Source organism: Seriola lalandi, unplaced genomic scaffold (assembly GCF_002814215.2).
Source record: "Seriola lalandi dorsalis isolate HSWRI2012SDOR001 ecotype SW California unplaced genomic scaffold, Sedor1 jcf7180002054569, whole genome shotgun sequence".
Classification (NCBI taxonomy): Eukaryota; Metazoa; Chordata; class Actinopteri; order Carangiformes; family Carangidae; genus Seriola; species Seriola lalandi.
In genome coordinates, this window is record NW_019525122.1 from 742,710 (window position 1) to 763,723 (window position 21,014).

The 21,014-nt window shown below is 41.2% G+C and overlaps 1 protein-coding gene across 1 annotated transcript; it reads right to left on the reverse strand.

Moving 5' to 3' along the window:
- Positions 1-11: 11 nt before the first annotated feature.
- slc43a1a (solute carrier family 43 member 1a) lies at positions 12-20,501 on the reverse strand. The gene is made up of 15 exons (XM_023416706.2): positions 20,272-20,501; positions 14,364-14,527; positions 13,440-13,632; positions 12,718-12,773; positions 11,494-11,570; positions 4,407-4,499; positions 3,489-3,622; positions 3,243-3,373; positions 2,728-2,874; positions 2,586-2,621; positions 2,356-2,491; positions 1,845-1,974; positions 1,674-1,747; positions 773-896; positions 12-353 (listed from the first exon to the last, which is right to left on the reverse strand). Exons 2-15 carry the CDS (start codon positions 14,515-14,517, stop codon positions 156-158), a joined length of 1,683 nt encoding a protein of 560 aa, XP_023272474.1. The 5' UTR covers positions 14,518-14,527; positions 20,272-20,501; the 3' UTR covers positions 12-155.
- Between the last annotated feature and the right edge of the window lie 513 nt (positions 20,502-21,014).

The following is a 21,014-nucleotide window of genomic DNA, read 5'->3' on the forward strand; positions in this document are numbered from 1 at the left end:
ATAAATGTTTGTGTGTGTGTGTGTGTGTGTGTGTGTGTGTATATATATATTGTTTTTTTACATAGTTTTTTTTAGTTAATTGCTGGTGCTCCTTTTGAAGGCACATACAAAAAATAAATCCTACATTCCCCCAATCCTCGGCTCTGTCATGCTGTCTAAGCCTCCACAGCAGCGAGACCATTGCTGTGCGGCTTGTGGCCGTTGGCCTCAGTGTGGTTGAGCGCCTGCATCTCCTGACCGCCGGCCCGCCTGTCTCTGGCCTCCTTTTCCCTCTGCAGGCATGTGCGGTGGTAGAACAGGTAACCCGGCAACAGGAAGCCAGCAAGTGAGAAGATCAGCAGGCCGAGGTTGATCTGAAGGATGGTTGGAAGACCGAGATGAAAGTTAAAGTCATACAGCTCCTGATCGCTGTTCCAGTTTATTTTGTCTTTGAAAACAAGAACAAATTTACTGCCCTCCACTGGACTACATAACTGTGGATGGCTGTTCAGCCTTCAGTTACATCACTAGTGGGATTATCAGTCATTAGGGAAATAGGGAATGAACAGATAAGTAAAACTGAGCAGGATATCACTGTTGTGGGCTTATGCTTCTGCGAAATTTAGATTTATGGAATGGATTTTTTAAAACTCAAATTTATTCTTGGTGTGATAGAAAATTATCTACATGATATAATTTATGTCCTTGCTGCCAGAATGAACAGTGCTGATAGCTTGTTTATATCTGTGTGTCTCTGTGTGAAGTGTGCCTAGAAATAAGAGTGGGTCCTCACCCAGTAGGGGTCTCCGCTCAATGGTCCGACCATGGCGATGAAGAGCGGCTGCTGAAGCAGAGCGACCACAGCGCTGATCATGGACTGGAGGCCTGTCAGGGTGCCGAAGTGGTTTGATGGGTAGCTGTGGGAGAAATACTGCGTGGTTACCAAAAGTCTGCACCAACACTTCTCAGCTTGTAATACATTAATTACTCTTGATTGAGTTATATATTGATGTAGAGGTGGCTGTGGCTCTGCAGGGCTCTCACCAGCCTGACGTAGTTTTAACGCCCTCTGAGTTAAATTAATGCAGATACTTTACGTCTGCTGTGTACAGGCCCACACACTCTCTTATGAGATAATGAACTGACACATACAAATGCTTTATGACAACATGTTCCATAAGTGTTCAAGAAACAACAGGGGTTAAAAATTACATGTACAATATTATATAGCCTAATAATGTTCTGTGTGGTTCAAGATAAGAATTTTTTTATAAGAATATGCTGAAAGTGTTGCAGTAGTGTGGTTGTTGAACACACATAAAACATCCCCTTATTCTGTCACCACATCTGGTTGCTTTTATCACACTGTAAAATGCTGCTTTATGTTCTGTTTTTATATGGTGCTCGAAAACGACTCCAAATGGGCCAGAAAAGAGTTTGTTGTCTCATTTCCAGGTTTTAAATATTGTATAGGTGTTCAGTTGAATGTTTATCGTCTTATTAATGAACTGGAAACTGAAAGCACCTTTTTTTTTCACTCATGACACCACTTTAACTGCTGCTTTGTGGTTTAAATGGGAATCTTGTGAAACTTTACACCTCTAAGATAACTTATCCAGTTTCCTCCTAAATGTGATGGTGTTGTTCAGAGCTTCAGTTTGATGTGGCTGATGAAGCGGCAGTGTTGCACTCACACAGCAGCATAAAGGCCTCCGCAGCAGGAGTGGATGAAGCCTCGGACCATTGTGTGGAGGATGAAGGTCAAGATCTAAAGCAGAGAGAAGCAATACAATCAATGCATCTGAGTGTTGGGGACTATTTATTCTTCACTTGTTTCCTTGTGTGTTCGGGTGTGTGTGTCCTACCTGTAGGGGCAGGTTGTCTATGAGGCAGCAGCATCCGAAAGCGAGAAGCAGCAGGTTGGTGAGGATGAAGGCTCTCATGGCGTTGGTCACTTTCTGGATCTTACGGTCTCTCTTGGACCCACTGGTCGGTCTGATGGGGCACAGACAGAGGTGCTTTAACATTACATCATCCAACAACCATGTTTACAGTTGTGTTCACCACATTTTATGTCACCCAAATGGCCACGATCATGTCCAGGGTGTTTAGCAGTTACCTGGGACACCACTTAATGTAAAGGTCTTGTCTACGACTGGCCTGGTGGGCTAGTTAATTCACATACTACATAACTGTAAAGTTTGATTCTGGCAGGTGACCTTTGTTTTATGTCACACCCGCCTCTGTCTTTCCCTATATTTCCTGTCTATTTCTTCATTATCAAACCTTGTAAAGCCTAAAATGAACAGAAAACAAACAGCAAAAACAACAACTTTATTTAACGCAACCAAGTCTGTCAGGTTACACTGCATGTACCTTTGCTCTGTGCCTGGGGGAGCAACCTTCTCCTCTTCACAGTCCTTCATCTTCCAGTCCATGATGTATCCAATCAGAGGACATGTGACCAGACACAGCAGCTGCAGTGTGCCGAAGATGGAAGAGTAGAAACTCACTGAAGGAGTGAGAAAGTAAGAAGAATTTTAAAGATACGCCCAATAAGTTACATAAAGTATAGAAATTTAAAGCCACATTATGACACTGCTCACCTTTTTCTTCCGCCTCAATCACCAGCTGCTCGGTTACTGAAATATAAACAAAGACCTATTCTGTCAATGGTCCTCAAAAGTTTGTAATAACGTAAAGCAGATTTAAAAACCCAGTTATCATTAGTGAGTGTTGGACACTCACGATGCACTTCGCCGTGCGTCACCATGAACTCCAGCATCTTGTTCATCGCCCCCATGAAGAAGATGATCCTCAACTGAGTCATCCCCATTGTAACCAAACTCCACAGGAAGATGGGAGAGAACACAGACCGGCGGAAGGGAACGGCATCTAAAGAGAGAAGGAGATTTCTGTTTCATTTAATGTAAAAGCTTCAGTTACACAATTCATTTGCTTTCATATCCGGGGAGTTCAGGGCTGATGATTAGGATTTATTTCTTATCAGGGATTAAATGTAAAACTTGTGTGACATGTGGGACAAAACAAAACAAAGACTTTTTCTTGTGAATTGATAATTTTGACTTCTTTTGATCTCAAAAACCATCTAGAAAAACCCAAAACCAATATGAGGACAAAGAATGTCTAGTTTGAATTGCTCACACTCTGTTGGCGTATGTGACCTGTGATGAGGGACACAAACTCGCAACTGCATGAAGTAAATGTTTGCACAGTAATTGTGTGTGTGTTTGTTGACTCACTGGGTGCAGCGTCATGACCGTTAGGAAGCTTCTCCGTGGAGTGTCGGACGTCTCCATTTTTCTGTCTCAAGCTCTCTTCTAGAGTCTTCTGGTCCGATGAAGGCATGTCTTTCAGTGTAGTGAGGATCTTACTGTTATATACACACAGACACGCATTAGGGTTGGAGGGTCGGAGTGAGGGTCCTGATGAATATTTTTCTCCCTTGGTGTCATTGAGATGAGGTGAAGGAACAGACTGGCACTGACCTGTAGTCCACCTCATCAGGTGTTGGGAAGCCTTCTGCAGGCCAGTTCAAGAAACAGTTCAAACAGACGGACCCAGCAAGACCTGCCCACGCCCACATGATCACCTGGAAGGACACGCCTGCATCATAGATCAGCTGTGAAGAAGTAAGCAGGAGACAAAGAGGATTATTATTATTATTATTCAATTTTTTTAAAAGTAAATAGCAGTTGTTGTTTTTTTTAAGCTGCATTAACCGATGCTTTGACTTGTGGGCAATAGAAGCTGTAAACAGAACACTAACCTATTATCACCTTGTAAAGTTTTTATGTGAATGTGTCAGCAAACCGTTGCTTATTTACACATTCGGCTGACACAGAGGAGCATTAGTATTAATCTGGAGTGGTGTTTCCATCTGTTTTTGTCTCCACTAAATCCCGAGGAAAATATCTGGCTCTTAAGCTGCTAAATGCTCCATTACCTTCAAGCTACCTTCAGCTAACTGTGTGCCAGTTGTTTTGTTTTTAACCTGAGCAAGTACTGCAGAGCTGGCTGCTGCTGCAGAGTTTGGGGATAGTTCTCTGTAGGTGTCAAGCACAGAGCAACCTCTGTCACATCACATTATGGTAATTAAAGTAAACTTACGCTAACCCACTGTTAAAACAAAAACTCTGAAACACGGCCACGACTATTTTGGGATGTCAACACAAGACCACTTAAGACTCAAAATGTCTCATGAATAAAAATTATAAGATCTTTTTTGTGAAGCTCTCTTATGTTAAAAGAAATCCAATTATGCTCTTCTATTTTACCCAAACATTGACCATAAAGGCATCATAAAGGCAGTAACATGGTTTCATAATCACATGGTTTATTTGAGAAGAGCATGTAGACAGTGTCAGTGCAACAGGTGTTTTGTTAATGTAACCTTTGTAAGTTACCTTGACACCAGGGAAGGTGACAGCCGATGAAGCGTAGGAGCCGATCATCAGAGACATGACAGTGGAGCTCAGAGCGCCAAACATGTTGGGGAGCTGCAAGGACAGAGGAATGGACATGTAAGAAACAAATGATATAAACAGACACAATATATGTAATTTATCTCTATTAAAAGAAGTTCACTTACACCTCAACGATGTGAAATACATTGAGCCTGTGTGCTCGCTACACAGACTGTCCTTAGTCAAAAATGTGGTGTGGAGGAGGTGCAATGTGTTATTTTGACCAGCAGAGGACAGACAGCTGCTTTGTGTAAGCAGGGTGAACCAGACTGAGAAAGTTGAACTGTGAGGTTTCCTGCCTACAGAGTCTGCACTCAGTAACACCTTTATCTCCCTGCACGGCAGACTCATTAAAAAAATATTAGTTTCCATGTCATGGGAAACAAGAAACAAAGTCATGGCCCAGTTTGGGTATTGACCCCATTGTTCAAACACAGACTAAGCTATACTTAGACAGACATTCATGGTCTTTATTCTTGCAATTTCAACAAATTCTTTGAATTAGGATTAAAAATGTCGAAGCCGATCTATAGCCAGCGCTTGATGAACTTCACTTGGCTCTTTGGACCCAGCGTGGGGGCATGCATGACACACAGCGAAGGGAACAAGTTAGCGGGCACCAGGCACTAACAAATCATACATTAGGTCGACCTATTTACAGTAGTAAGTAGCTTAGTGAACATAACAATGACCTATTGTGCTGGCAGCACACTCAGTGTCCTTTGATTAGAGTTTTAAATGGGTCATGATCATGATTAAAAAATCACATGTGTGGGATTTTAGGTGTGCTGCATGACAAGCTCACTATTCTCTTTCAACATTAACCATGGTTTTCCAAACTTCTGCTGGCGTCACCTAATCTCCCCGCTGGGTCAGAGTTCACAGCGTAGTGTCAGTGTCCCTTTTTTTTTCTCCCTATAGTTGTGTGCTCTTTTTACACCGTTACATTGATGTCTCTGAGGCTGGACCAGAACAAGTCAGGGTTGGGAAATGGGGAACATGATGAGAAAATCCAATCACTCAATTTTGAGTCCAATGCACCTGATCTTCTTAACTTCTATATGATGGGAAGGGGAATGAATGAAGGGCGGAGAGATGGATTTACAGATACAACATGATCAATTACAAATCTTGCAATCATGCACTGTAAATGCAAACAGTTAGGATAATGATTTTAATTAATCATAACAGTATTTCAGTGTCCATTAAAGTTTTTTAAACCTACATTAACTGATTTTTGGCAACACATTAATCTGCAAACACAACACTGACCTTATATCACTTTGTAGAGTTGGTATGGCTAACCTGTTAGCAAACAGTTGCCAATTTACACATCCAGCAGACATGGAGCAACATTAGCATTCATTTGGAGTTGTGTTCGGCAAAATTAAGTTCATTTCCAATATTCACTGTTTTAGCTGCTTTTGATCTCCACCAACTCCTGAGGAAAATGGCTGGCTAGCTCTTTTGCTGTTAACTGCTGCCACTGTGTTCACCAGCGAATCCGTAACTTTGTCTGCTATTTGGTACAAAGCAGGTAGTGTACAGAGCGTTTATCAGTGGTTATTTGCTGCTACCAAAAACGACGCAATGAGAGCGTGAGTCTGAACGAAAACAGTAAAACAAGAAAAACTATTTGTTTAATGCAACATGAATGTGCTTTTGAATGACGGAGTGACACAGTTTAAAAAAGATCTGTCGCATTTTGCAGGGGACACCCTGGTGGGTCAAAAACTATGAAGTAACTCACTAGAAAGGGCTTGTAAGAACTTTATTACCCCATAAGGACACACCTAGAGCTGCTTTGGGCTCCTGATTCCGGCAAGAAGGTGTAGGTGAGAATTTAAATAAAGCGGGGGATTGGGCTGTGGTGATGGCAGACTATGGTCCCTGTGAGTTACATGGGGAAGCATGACACAACAACGAGGTTGGCAGGCAAACAGGAAAAAAAAACTTTCCTGAGGATGTTTGAGAGAGAGTCTGACTGTCTGTGTGAGATGAGAAAAACATGCTAGAGAACACCCGTCCTCATTCAGTGCTTCTGAGAATCGAAATACCTCACGGCCCGTCTGTGGCCATGAGGTCTGCAGCGCCGGACTCCCTTATTGCGGAGGTTTGTGGAATGTAGGCGAGAGGGCCCTCTGTGTACACAGGGGAGTTTGCATCTTTTACTAATGTTAAAGCAAAGATATTCCAGCCATGTGAGATGTCAGCCAACTGATGTTTTGCTTTCAGAGGTGTAGGAGCTGCGACCTGAGTCCGTCTGAGCGATTTGTGTGCGAGACAGAAAGCGAGAAAAAGCGTGAAATGTGTGCATGCATGTGGCCGCAGCAGGTGTGATTTCCTATCACTGTCTTCTGGCAGTTCTCATGAAACACATAATACATATTTCACACAGGGGCCTTGCAGCACATGTCCTGCATGCTAACACTGCCGGGGGGGGGGGGGGGGGGGGGGGGGGGGGGCATGGACAGAAACATGTGACCACATGGAGGCACATGAGGGTCAACTGGTTTCAAAAAGTCACACACAGATGGAGCTCTGGCCGTCCACTTGTCCCGACTAATCAGTTCAGGCTCTACTCGTGCTGTGCTCACTCACTCGGGTGTAGTAAGTCTTTGGCACTGAGTTTAATTAAGATCTCAACCGCTGAGAGAATGGGCCAAATCGTAGCTTAATGAGCAGTGAAGTTTTGTTGCAGCTCTGAACATGTGGAAGAGAGGTAGATGGAGGGAGAGAAAGTGGAATGAAAGGGAAGAGGAGAGGACGAGAGAAGGAGAGATGTATATGAAAGATAAGCAAGGACAGAAATGATCAATAGGAGGGAGAGGTAGTGGGAGTAACTTTTTCTGGTTTGACTGATCTCTCCAAGCCACAGCTGCAGCTCCTCTCTCTGTGGAGCTCCCAGCAGGAAACCACAGCTGATTAGCACCGGCTTCTTCTCTCCACCTCAACTCTCTGGCTCCCTTTGTCAATGAACATCAAACCCTTAGTCCTCACAGCGTTGGCACAGTGCTCTTGTCCAGCTGCAGTGAACTTACATAACGCAAAAAGTGGTCAAATGTAAAGATGTTGGTTCAATTGCCCTGTATGGAAGTTGTAAACCTCAACATATGACTGTCACTTTTGAGGTTTCTCTGTATTTAACCCTAAGTATGTTTCTAAGAACGTGTTTTATTTGTTGAGCAAATTTAAAAGTAGCTCAGCCTCTCTCTGCTAGCCGACAACAAAGTCAGCACATGGAAGACTGACAGCTCTCGTAACTGGAACGAGAAACAACCAAAAGCACTTTCCTCACGAGCATGTGAACAGACAGGCCCCTGCTTCCAGCCAATACTGTTGAAGGGCAACCCCACCTCTGTTACAGTGTAAATGTAAGGAGACCGTCCTCAATCCGTCAATGGTGACAGGTGACACACACGTTGATATCACAAGTGAATCACCTCTATGTTATGCAACCATGCCCTTGTATGAACTTCAGAACCACATGGATGTGTTCATACAGGTTAATGAGGCTAGAGATCAGTCGAAACTAATTATTACAAAACAAAGGTTGACTAATGAGAGTTGGACATTTTTCAAAGTTTTTTCAAAGCTTTTTTTTTTTCAGTTTTAAATTGTGCAAGGGAAGAGAGGAGATACAGCTGCAGCGGGCTGCAGGGCATAACCTCAAGCCTTCGTTCAGTTAAGAAACATCCTTTACAATGCTGTTCCTGTTACATTGCAATTACTTACACTGCATGAACCTGGACCTTTTCTATGAATTCTCTACCATTTTAAATTTACTGTTTCTTTTTTAGTTTTACTCATACATAAACCAACAGCATACATCCACAGACACACCCACAAACCAGGTACAGTGCCTACCAATCACACCTGTGCTTATCAGATAATCTATCAGTCAGACTGATACATAAACTATATTCATTTATACACTGGAACCACTGAAACAGTCCTGTCTTTCTGTATTATTGTGATGCACCCTATGTACAGTTTACATGTTCACATTATGCCATGTGTTTATGTTAAAGGTTTTATACTGATTATAATTTCCTCACCACACCAGATATGTTAACATGAGTTTTCTTACTGTATATTATGAATTGTCATATGTAACTGTATCAAATCATATGACAGACCCTCTGTATCAGATGCTATGTCCCTCATTATGGGCACAGTAACTGACTATAGAAAGACAAATATTCTTCCCTTATACAATAACTCAAAATAACATTTTTTTGGTTTTATAATCCAGTTTGAGCTGTTACTCTCAAGCACATGGTTTAAATCATGATGGGATGCGTGGGTATTACTCTCAGTCTTTGTGCTCAGGCGTCATTCACTCTTCAGAACAACAGTGTGGAGGTCAGTCAACGCTGGTACATCAAACTCAATTAGAAATGGAGAGGGAGGGAGGGAGACACAGAGGTAACATAAGGACAAAGAGTGTGTGTGTGATATTCATTTTGATTTTGTGTGTTATTAATACAATAGAAAGAACACAGTGCTTTCCTATGTGATATTTGAGATACTGAGCTTTAATTACTGATCATTTTTATATATAGGTGCAAAAATGACTTGTATTTACATAGGCAGGTGTGTGTGTGTGTGTGTGTGTGTGTGTGTGTGTGTGTGTGTATGTGCGTGCCAAAGGCAGAGACAGAAACTCTGTCTCATATGAAACTGAGGCTTGTTGCATGTTTGGATCCATATGTGTTGTGTTTTTCTCTGAGAATGCAAACCAGACGGCTTGAATCATGCTTTGTACTGTGTGAATTAATTATTTGTTTTCATTTTTTATTTTTGCTTAAGAAAAGTACTGGAATCTACTTAAAAAAATATTTTCAAACCAATTTCTATTTTTGTGGAAACTGCACTACCTGAAATTTAGGAGTCAGCATCGATAAAAATACAAATTTGCACGAAATACTCAAAGCAAAGAGTTCACATTTTTATGGCCGAACCATTCAATCAAATGGAGCAGGGTTGCAACTAATGTAAAATGTGGTCTATTACAAAGTAAAAAACAGAGGCCACTCTGACGTCATCACGTCTTATTTTGTCCAAGCAACAGTCCGAAACCCAAAGATGCTCAGTTTACTATAATGTATGACAAAGAAAATCAGCAACTTCTCAAATTTGAGAACCTAAAAGCCATCAAAATATTTGGACATTTTGCATAAAAAAGTGACCTAAAAGATAAGTTCATTACCAATTAAATAGTATTTGGCATCTTTGGAAACCTGAGTATACTACCTCGAATTTAAAATACAGTTCAGTGTGTTTGAACAAAGTCTGTTTTTTCCCATTGAGACTCCCTGTATATGGATGATATCTCATTTGCTTACTATATATATATATATATATATATATATATATACATCTCGTTTACTCATAAACTACTTTCATGTTTTTCTTCCTGTAAAACTGCCATGTCAGTCATTTATCAGCAAGTCTTCAGTGCGATATTAGGGCACAGTGGACTGTGATGGTGCAGAATATCTATTTAACCTGAGCTGGTCCACAGAGAGACACAGAGACAGGTGTCTTAGCTTTTCTTTTCGACAGATCCAGAGGAGAGGGTCATCTGTCCATACTCAGCTTGGGCCTTCATTATCAAAACATCTGTTTCATGTTCGTCTCCCTGTGTGTACATAAGCACGCACACACATTTGTACATCCACACGTGTCATGTAGAGTTGAAAAGGTTCTGCATTGATTTCTCTTGACTGCTGGGCAGAACAAAGAAACAGGAGAGAGCGGGAAGATGGGAAGACAAGAAGAAAAAAAAGAAAGGAGGACGGAAGTGAGAGGGAACAGAAGAGACAAAGTGTGGACTGTGTGGCCTTGAGTGTTTTGAACAGAGGTGAGTGGGCCGAGCTTTGGGGAGGGTGTGTGGTTAACCGCAGGCCGTCATTGGTGGGAACACAAATAGGAAACTTTCCATCTGGGAGAAGTCATGTGCAGCCCTGAGAGAAACACTGTTAACACACACGCACGCACGCACGCACGCACGCACGCACGCACGCACGCACGCACGCACGCACGCACGCACGCACGCAGTACACACACACGACACACAGCGCAACCTAAATACTTGCCAGGACACAGGAGGCAGTGGCAACAATAAAACACACTTGATAATGCTGGCACCAGCTGACACATCACACGCAAATGCACATGCCTGATGTGAAGGTAAACAAACACAGCTCCCAGTCACAACACACACTGTTTCGTCAGCTGAGACAAATAGAGGACCTGGCCACGCTGAGGCTCTCAGCTACCTACTCCTTTGTTCCAAAAACACAACCCTGCATTAGTACTTTTAACAAATATTAGTTATGTAACCAAAGTACAGACTTTTTTTTTTTTTTTTTTTACAGTTTCATCGCTACTACATGGGACAGGCTGCACATTGCATACCGTTTAATTCATCCTGTTCTATGTGATATTTCCTTTTGGCTCAGAATCTGACATTAATCCCTTAAAATATTTAGTGTGTTTTATTTTCTTCACCGTGGAGCCAATTGTGCCTTCTGGCCAGTTCACATTGAATATTACATTTTGTCCTGGATGTCCTGTCAGATTTAGACAGCTTTCCATACACTATAAATATAGGAAGTGGTCAGGGACACACGCACAGCACATAGTGTGAATATGAAGGCAGTTGCTGTGGACTTCAGTGACCATCTAATCCAATTTGTGGTTTGTATTTAGCATGACAGCACTCCCAAGCATAGTCCAGAGGTGATTTATCATTTTCTTTTTCTCCCTGGTTCTCATTTCATTCTTTTTTTCCTAGAAGAATTTCTAACAAATCAGTTAACTATCAAAACCAGGAGAAATCAGAAGCTGGTTATTCCTGACCGTTTGAAAACGACTGAACTGGATCTGTTAGGAGCCAGAACCAACCGCTCTAATAATTAAAGAGGGACAAGAAGATATATTTGTCCACAGATGTCTCTTTACAATGTACACCTGCAACACACTGATGATATATCAGCGATGTACAGAATCTGTGGCTCACCGTGAGGGAGGTGAAGGTCAGGCAGATGCCTCCAAAGCCGTTCAGAGACAGAGCCAAGAAGATGAGCGCTGACAGAACTGCAAAGCAAGAGAGAAACACAGAAGAAGAGTTAACGTCAAAGTTTACTCTCTCAGACAAAAAGGTCTGGAGGACAATATGTCCACCATGTCCACTATCAGTCAAGTTGTGCATATTAATTTACTGACTACACTCGAATGTCAGGCAAGAAGTTGGTTGTGACAAACTGGTAAGAAAAAATCATTCTGTTCCCCAGTTCTGACACTGGAAAGATGTTTTTATGTTTTTTCATTTTTACTTTTCTGCTTTTTCTGTTTAATTTTCTTCTTCTTTGTTTTTGTTATCATGTTTCTGCAGCTACATTTGCTCGTTCATTTTTGCAAACTACTATTAGCAATTACAACAAAACAATACGTTGAAAAAAAACAACAGTGAAGTGAGAGGAGGTTTCAGACACTGAGGCGATCTGACGGACGCTTGGCTTGAAGCATACTGAGGCCTTTATGAAGTGGAAGGAACGGTTAGTACCAGAGCTCAATAAAAAAGATACAGGGAATAAAATATTGCTTTTACAAGCACCATGCAGGCATAGGACAGTCTGATTATTTAAGATTTAAGTTGCACCATTCTCCTTTGAAAGTACAAGTACATGGCTGCCATCGCTGCCAGAGGTGATTGGTGCCATTCAGTAGTTAGACGAATGAACGTGAAAGATCTGGAGACAACGTGGAGTCTGCCCTCTTTACACTTTTGCAAAAGCTGGGCCACACACACCACAATGTCCTGAAGGAGTTTTTAGCAGCACTTCTAAGATAATATTCATAGTTTAATAGAGTCATATAATTTAGTTCAATCATCAAAATATTACAAACTGAGCCTTCATGTCTCAGCTATGCAATCTGTGTTATATAATACAAGTAAAGCACATTATGTTAACATGGAGAATGTTGCTCTTCTAGATGTTCGGCTGTCGTTGTAATCTTACAGTAAATCATGACCTCAGGTGCTGCACTTCCACCTGTCAGTCAACATTCAAACAGAGCGAAGATTCTCACAGAACAGAAAGTTTGTGATGCTTCACAATGTTCAGATACAAATCTTTGCCACAGACATAAGAATATGTACTTTGCATATTTCTTATCTCATATTTTGCAGTTGATAAATTGATATAAAGCCATGTGTGTGTGTTAGAGTTTGTGTACGCACCATTAGGATCGTAGGCAGACACGGCCATCATAACACAGGACAGACCGAAACAGGTGCTGTAACGAAACAGTAAGAACATTTTGAACGCTTGGATACTACATATAAACAAGTGCAGTAAAGAAACTCCCAGAGGGCCATGTTAGAAACAAGTGTGATGCAAATGAGCTCAGACACTGTGAGTGTGTGTGAGACCAACACATGTGGATCTACTGACTGGTAAATGACTGTTCAAGTGCAGGTGTGTGTGATGACTCACAGTCCATCTCTACTCAGAGTACAGTGTCACAGTTTTGTGAAAAGGACAATTGTGCTCACATTCCCACACCCAAAACAATTTCACTACTTACTATACACACAATGTGCACACTCACACTGCAATGCCCCACCTACATCCATTGATCTCACTCTTCCCACTCTGGGAATGTGATCTGTCAGCTTTTTTATTTTTACTACAACCTCTATAGTAGTTGAGGAAGTGATTATTGTTTTATGAGGCTTTCACTCCTCATTCTCACAATAGCATCAATAAATGAAATGTGTAGTATTCAACTCTCCATGAGACGATCAACATATTTTCATAAAGCAAATCTGTATCTGAGAAAAGAAGTTAGGTTTTTGTGAATTACACTGACTTATACAATACAGTTTGACATGTCAGCCCCACAGATATGCAAATTTTCTTACATATGTGACACATCTATGAATATTCCGACAACCCTTACCTGCCCACTAGGCGTAAAGGACGTGGCCCAAACTTGTCCATCAGGATACCGAGCGGCAGGGTGGTGGCACTGAGTAAGAAGGAGCCTATGGTGAAGCCCAGATTCAGCATCTCCTCCTGGTCCACGCAGCTGACCCACTCCTCCGGCTCACTGCCCGAGGAGTTCCCCAAAGACATGACTAAGGAGTCATTCACTGTACAAACGAGTGTGGAGGGTTGAAAGGAGCAGTTAAGAATGTGTAAAGAGAAAGTCCAATCAAAAACATGTCCTGAGTCAGGTGTCAGGAGCTCAATGGGTTGGAAGCTAAATCTGCGGGGTTTGGAGATGATTAAGAGGGTAGCCGACAGAAAACAAAACAATTCTGCTGCACAAAAAGTAAATTATTGGATCATTTTACCCCTTGGACTTTTAAAAAGATGAGTGAGGAGGAGCTTTCATTGCTTTGTTTTAAGAATCAAATGCCCAAAAAGTTTGAGAATCACTGTCTTAACCGTTGACTTTACCTCCTCATTATCTCAGTGCCCCTGATACTGTATGTGTAAAAATAACAATAATAACTGCAAAATCAACCAATAATTCTCTTTTCTTTTGAATTTGTTAAAACAAGGTCTCCCCTGATAGAATAAGAGAATGACTATAAAGCATGTTTATTCTACCCCCTTTATAAGTTATATTTGGGCTGTGCTCCAGTTTTATTATTAGTTTTGTTATATGTCAAATACTAGAAATTATCTGGGTCATTTTCTTCTGTAACATGTCATGAATTAAAAATCATGTTTATAAGTTTTAATTTTCATAAAACTGAGGAAAATCATGATGGACCGAGATGATAAAGCAAAGTTAAGTATGTTTTTTTTTAACTTAAAGCCACTGTGTCTCCAGGACCCCAAACAGAAGCTAAAAATTCAGTGATGCTGATTTTACCTGTGCACAGGTGGGAGTAGAAGCCTTCCCTTTTTAGCATGATGAGCAGGGAGCCCCAACCGAGGAGCACAGCCGAACACAGCAGGTTTTCAATCACCGCTGTCACCGCCATCCACCAGCGCCTCCTGTAGGCCTGGAGGAGAGAGGGCGACATCGCTGCTGCTCTGTGATGGAGAGAGGAGGAGGAACAGAGACAGAGAGAAGGTGAGAAGGAGTTGAATGGGAGAGCAAAATAATCCAACGGTCAGAATAAGGAAAATATTTTTGAAATAAATAGTTGATTAGTTGAGTAACAGACAAATTTAATGACAACAATTTTGACAACAAATTTTTCTAGTGCCAAAAATCAAAAAAAATGTCTGATTTGTTGCTTTGTACCACGACTCAGTCAAACGTTAATACAGGTGGTAACCTTGGGCTCTGCAAAATCTTGAGCATTTCACTATTTTCTGAAAGTCAATGGTTGAATGAATGTGCAAAAACTGAATTTATTTCTAGCAATTCTTGCTTAAAAACTGTTTAAACTTGTGATTATTAAGGTTTTCACTGATTTACTGTCAGTTGACAAAATGATTAGTCGACTGATTGTTTCAGCTATAACACAAACAGCACATGATCAGTCCTGACCACTACTAAAAGCTGTTGAAGTTGAGTATGAAATAATCTCATTCATGATCCATTTTCAGTTCTGTTGATAACTAGTTAAAATTATTGATTCCCCAAACAGAGGCAAACATGTGAAAGGTCAAGATCTTTCATTCTATTGACTTCCACTTCATAGAAAACTGTGATATTTCATTATAGGGAGACACTACATCTTCCTCTCTGCCTAAAGACAATGCCAATGTGACCAGCCATTGTTTTTTAAATTGTTTCCTAAATCCCAGTTGGGTACCTGACACCTGGCTCTGCATTGTCCTCAGTAATCCACGTTGTGCTGTCAACAGAGCAGCTATTTTACCCTTGATTTTGACCAGGGGGCACAATGCTGCGCACTCACCCTGCCTGCTTTTGTTTTGGAAATAGGGATTGCATTTTAAAAGGGTGACATTTCCATCTGAAAGCAGCACAGAGATGAAGGGGTCTTTCAACAACGTGTAACCACAGTTTAGCTTTGGGTTTATCTCTCTGGTTCAGAAGTAAGAGGTGATCCAGCTTTTATGTAAACAACACACAAACAAAACAGAAAACTGACGGCATGACTGATCAAATAGTCAGGTTAGTCATGACCACCTCGAATGTAAACACACACACACACACAGGACATGTCACAGGTCATTGTAACCTGTGACATGAGTGACCAACACACATGATCCAGTCATGGCCACCCTGCCGGGATCACACACACATCTGGAAAACATCTAAACAAAACACAAAGATCCAAATATAACCAGCTTTTCCATTTGAAGGAAGGGAGAAGGAGAAGAAAGGAACAGAGGGCGGAGAAATCACAGCCACTCGCAGCGAAGGTCTGTCACAGGAAACACACACAGGGGTTCCTAATGAGGGCATCTCTTGAGTGAGTGTGTGTGTGTGTGTGTGTGTGTGTGTGTGTGTGTGTGTATGCGTGTGTGTGTGTGTGTATTGGGCTTGAGACAGAGACAGGATCTAATGGGATAGATTTGTCTCTGCGTGTGCCCTTCAGTCTTCGTATGTGCTCATGAGCCGTGCGTGTAATGCGATTATCCACAGCCCAGTGAACTGCGACAGGATCTAATGGGATAGATTTGTCTCTGCGTGTGCCCTTCAGTCTTCGTATGTGCTCATGAGCCGTGCGTGTAATGCGATTATCCACAGCCCAGTGAACTGCCTTTGTGCTGAAAAGAAAGTTTGAAAAGGGGGATTTCTTTGTAATTGACACCCCACAATGAAAAATGTACTAGCACAAACCTAAACACACACACACTCACACACATGCACGTACACACACTCATACAACTCCCCGACACTCAACAATGAGGTAACAGAGCGAGAGGGTGCTCATTGACCCTGCTCTGTAAATGTATAACAAACCAATTAACCTGTTAATTAAGAGTACACACTTAACAGTACACAAAGTACTGCGTGTACAAGAATACACACAGTAAAGAGGGTTTGGATATGGGTGTTTCTCATCAGAGGTGACAGTAACACATAACTGGCTAGCTGCAACTACTGAAACTACTGTTTCCAAATCAAATAATGTTATTTTCTCCATTAATTGTTTGACCTATGAAACATTAGGAAATAGTAAAATAAAATGCCCATCACAATAGGCTGTAGTAAATCTCCAAGGTGACTTTATCAAATGTCTTGTTTTGTGGGACCACCAGTCCAAGCCCCCAAATCTTAAATTTAATGTAAGACCAAGACAGAGAAAAAATGATTTAATAAGTTATCTAAACAGTTATATAATAGCATTAATTTCCTGTTAATCAACTAACGATTACATTTACTCATTTAGCAGATGCGATTATTACTGTAAAGCGACTTAAAAGTGAGGAACAACACTAAAGCTTCAGTGCAGTAGGAAAACCTCGGTGTAAGTACTAAGCACTACATCTACTCAACAGGCGCAAGGAGATCAGGTAGAGAAGTGCAGTGAAAGTGCATAGGAATACTAGTAAGGCTTGTTAGGGTGTGAGAGGTGTTAGACGCGAGAAGAGACGCTCTCAGAATAGTTGAGTCTTCAAGAGACTGTTGAAGATAGAGAGGGACGACTCCTCTGATAGGATTTGGTAGCTTGTTGTACCATCGGGGAACCGCAGATGAGAACAGTCTGGACTGCGACTGCCTTACATGCAATTACATAAACAATGCCAGACGACATTCCTCAGAGGAACGTAATGACCGAGAAAGAGCATAAGCCTGTACAATTGAGTTCAAGTAGATGGGTGAAGACCTCGAAATCCCTCTGTACACAAGCATTAGTGACTTGAATTTGATCCGGGCGGCCATGGGTAGCATCTAATTAATTATTCAACTAGTCAATCAACTACCAGTTCTAATGAACACAACACATACACACTAATGAAGTAAATAAATGAAAATGACAATGTCATATAGGCTTTCATTACGCTTTTAAACCCAGGTGTAAATCCACATTTGTGTGCCGAATACCAACTTCTGTCTGTGTTACTCTGAGCTTCATTAATCCTCTGTCTACACTTTAACAACCAACGCACTCAGAGATACAGAGTCTTGTGACTTTAACATTTGAGTCTCAGGACTGTAAGAGACGTAAAAGTCATAAAGTATTTGTTCATGTGTTGATGCAGCAGAGTGGACGGACAGAGCAGTCTTTCAGACATGAAAGACCTAAGTATTGAGGCGACTGTCACATGGATTGGATTTTCCCGTGTTGTGGCGGCACCATGAGCATCAACACACACAATAAATACTATACATTTCATACACACTAACGATAGCCATTACTCCGGGGGACGCAATGTTGTAAATACAACAGGCAGTCTGTCAGGAAAATAGTGTGCGAGTCTGTAAGAAAGGCCACGGTATCAGTTGCTCCTCTGTGTGTATTTGAGCTCAGGTTATACGGCCACGTGGACTGATGCATGACACACAAGTCTGGCAAGTCTAACTCAACAGTCTGGCCTGCTGCCTCCACTTCCACCTTTCTTTATCACACATTCTTGTGCTGCTTGGTGCCACAGTAGTTACTTGGAAACTGCACGTGTTCATGATGGAGAGCAGGTTGACAACTATGAACTACATGCTGTGGTTAATAATAAGGAGTGTCCTGGTGCTGTGAAAGCTCGAAAGTCAACACACAACAACGACTCGCAAACAAGCTAAAACATGAAACTTTTTAGGGTTGGCAGGCAGCTGTGAACCACTGTAGTAAACTGTGAAGTGTGTATGTGTGTGTAGCCTGTGTGTGTGTGTGTGTGTGCATGAATGTGTGTGCAGTGGGAAAGCAGGTGAAGTCTTCAATGGGAAGAACACCATATAAGGAGGGTGTTTCCTGAAATACCTGAAAGCTGAGTGATGCAACGTAGCCATGACTAACTTAACTGTTATGGCCATGGAGAGTTTCTGTATTTCTGAGGGAGGCGGTTATAGGACATTTTGGATTACTATTATCAAAACAAACCTTTTCTGCTGCTTCTGTGTTAACATTTGAGTTGGTTATGACATATTTAATTCATCACGTGTCTTACTTTCTTTCAAGTCTTGCTGCTGCTGCTCCCATCCAGCCCTGCTCTTTTTTCCCCGCGGGGATATTTCTGACCTTGACCAGCCGTGTTTATCAACCTCTGCAGGACATAAAGGACCGCAGGGCAAACTCTTTATTCTCACAGGTTTCCAAGAAAATAAACCTCACGCCCTAGGAGCCTCTGTTCCCCGAGGAGTCCAAAAACGCAACCCCCGAAGCCGCCTGGCTGGCAAGCAGCTGTCTCTCCGCGTGCATGACCTCAGCCCCGGGTCCTCTTACCGGCACCGCTGGGTGGCAGCTGAAAAGGCCCGTTCACGTGCTGTGCGAAATGTTGGAATTCATCCTATTTCTGTATGGCTGAAGGCTGAAAAGATAAGTGGATTAGTTGATTGATGGACAACTAATTGATGGTAAAAATTGACGGATTAGGCCATTTGAGAAGCAAAGAATACTAGAACTAAAACAACAGCTGGCCTCTTTGATTGACCTATTAACCTAATTTCTTAAGAACAAAATCTCTGGTTTCTCAAAAATTAATATTTGCTTTACTAGTTTCATATTATAGTAAATTAATAATCTGTGGGTTTTTCGACTATTAGTTACACAAATTTGAAAAATACCACTTTGGGTCTGGGAACTATGAAAATGCTGTGGCTCTCATGGTCATAAGCAATATTTCCACTATTTTCTGTTTTATAGACACAGTGATTAATTGAGGCAATGATCAGCTGATCAATTGATAAGGAAAACAACTGTAACTGTTGTAGCCTTCAAAAATATCAAACATTTGATGGTTCCAGCTTCTCAAATGTGAGGATTTGCTGTTTTTCTGAGTTTTTTATGAATGTAAATTAAATATGTTTGGGGTTTGGACTGTTGGTCAGACAAAATAAAAAACACAATTTTTCCTGATATTCTATAAATTGATATGAATATAGTCTCTAGATTAATCAACAATGACAGTAATTGACCCAGTACTGCTTTAATTGATTTAAATTTTTTTCATTGTGGTGGTTATTTTCTCATTTCATTCATCTCACAGTTTATCGAAGTGATTTCATGCAAAACAATCCACTTGAACGGGCTTTTAAAGTTTAATTGTGTCTTTGATATAAACTGAATCATGGTTCATATAAAATTTAACTCTAACGTGTGCACGTGAAAGCAACATACGCTGTGTCTTTATCTTCCTGATACAGTCGTGTGTGCGCGCACACTGTTTCTGGCTGAAAAGAAAAGAAAAAAAAAAAATATATATATATATAGATAAAAAAAAAGAAGTATAAAACAGAGTTCAATAAAACGTATGTTTGTAGCTCTGTGCGTAGAAGCTCACAGCTCCATCACTGAACTTACTAAAGCAGCAGTTTACTAACAGTGAAAGACAGGATTAAACGAGGAAATTACAGTAAAAGCATTCAGTCACAACAGCCCGCTCCTTTCAGTTGTAGCCTACTACACATCCTGGTTTGCTGGTTGATACCGACATTTCTCTCCTGTCTGTGGACGTAGAGACTTTCAGGCGATTTCCATCACGCACACAAACACGCACATACTCAAAGTTTTGAAACAAGACTTTGGTATGCAACGTAAAAAGTTGTGATGTCTCATCAGACTCATGCCACGTGTGAGTATCAGCCGCCGGTTAGCTTCATGCCACCACTTTACACACCTTATTACAGTTAATACTACACTTATCAGCACAGAGAAGCAACACGGTGAAGATTTGAGGTGGAAAAAAACGTATTTACTTACTTCAGTTGTTCTCAAAGAGGGAAAACGCTTGAAATGTTTCTTGTAAAGGCTTTTGTTGCTCAATAAGTGAAAAGAAGATGATTAAAAATCTTCTCTCACAGCTGAATGTTGTTTGTTGATTAGTAAACAGTGAGAACCTCAACCCCTCAATTAAACCTTTTTCTTTCCCTTCTTCCTTTCTTCCTTTTAGAGGTCTCGTGGTAGTTCCTGTGAGACTCCACACTTCTTTTCTCTCTCTGGTTTCATTACAGACTCCCCCTCTTCTCCTAATTTGACTTCTAATTCCCTCCCTCTCTCTGTTTCTTATGCTGCTAAGGGGTGGAGAGAAGTCACCACCCTTCATTCATGCTGTATAGGACAAATGTCTTTACTCCACTCACAGAAGCTGCAGCTGTGGACTTTTTAGCGTTTTAAATACAAAAATGTGGTGAATTGAAATGAGTTATTCATCAATAATTAAGCTGTACACACACTATTACTTTTTAATCAACAAATGAGCCTTGAATACAACAAAACAAACATTAGTTTTTTTAGAAGACACAGATCTGCATCACTTTATACCTCACATTTCCCTGACAGTTAATAGAGCATGTATTCTAATGGCCATTTGTTTACACATCTACAGCAGGAAAACTGAGGCAGTCTCTGCTGCCTGTGTAAATAATGTTCAAAGCTACAAAACAGGAAAAACAAATGACATTTCAGTCCACCAAAGCAAATTAGCTCAGTGATGCACCCTACAG

What these genes read in the sequence shown, in the direction of transcription:
- slc43a1a (XM_023416706.2), bottom strand. Translation starts at nt 14,517, where the DNA reads ATGTCGCCCTCTCTCCTCCAGGCCTACAGGAGGCGCTGGTGGATGGCG. An exon ending in CTACTCCCACCTGTGCACAG is followed by an intron (nt 13,633 to 14,363) that starts GTAAAATCAGCA and finishes TCGTTTGTACAG; the next exon opens with TGAATGACTCCTTAGTCATG. An exon ending in CCCCCAGGCACAGAGCAAAG is followed by an intron (nt 1,975 to 2,355) that starts GTACATGCAGTG and finishes GTGCCCCATCAG; the next exon opens with ACCGACCAGTGGGTCCAAGA.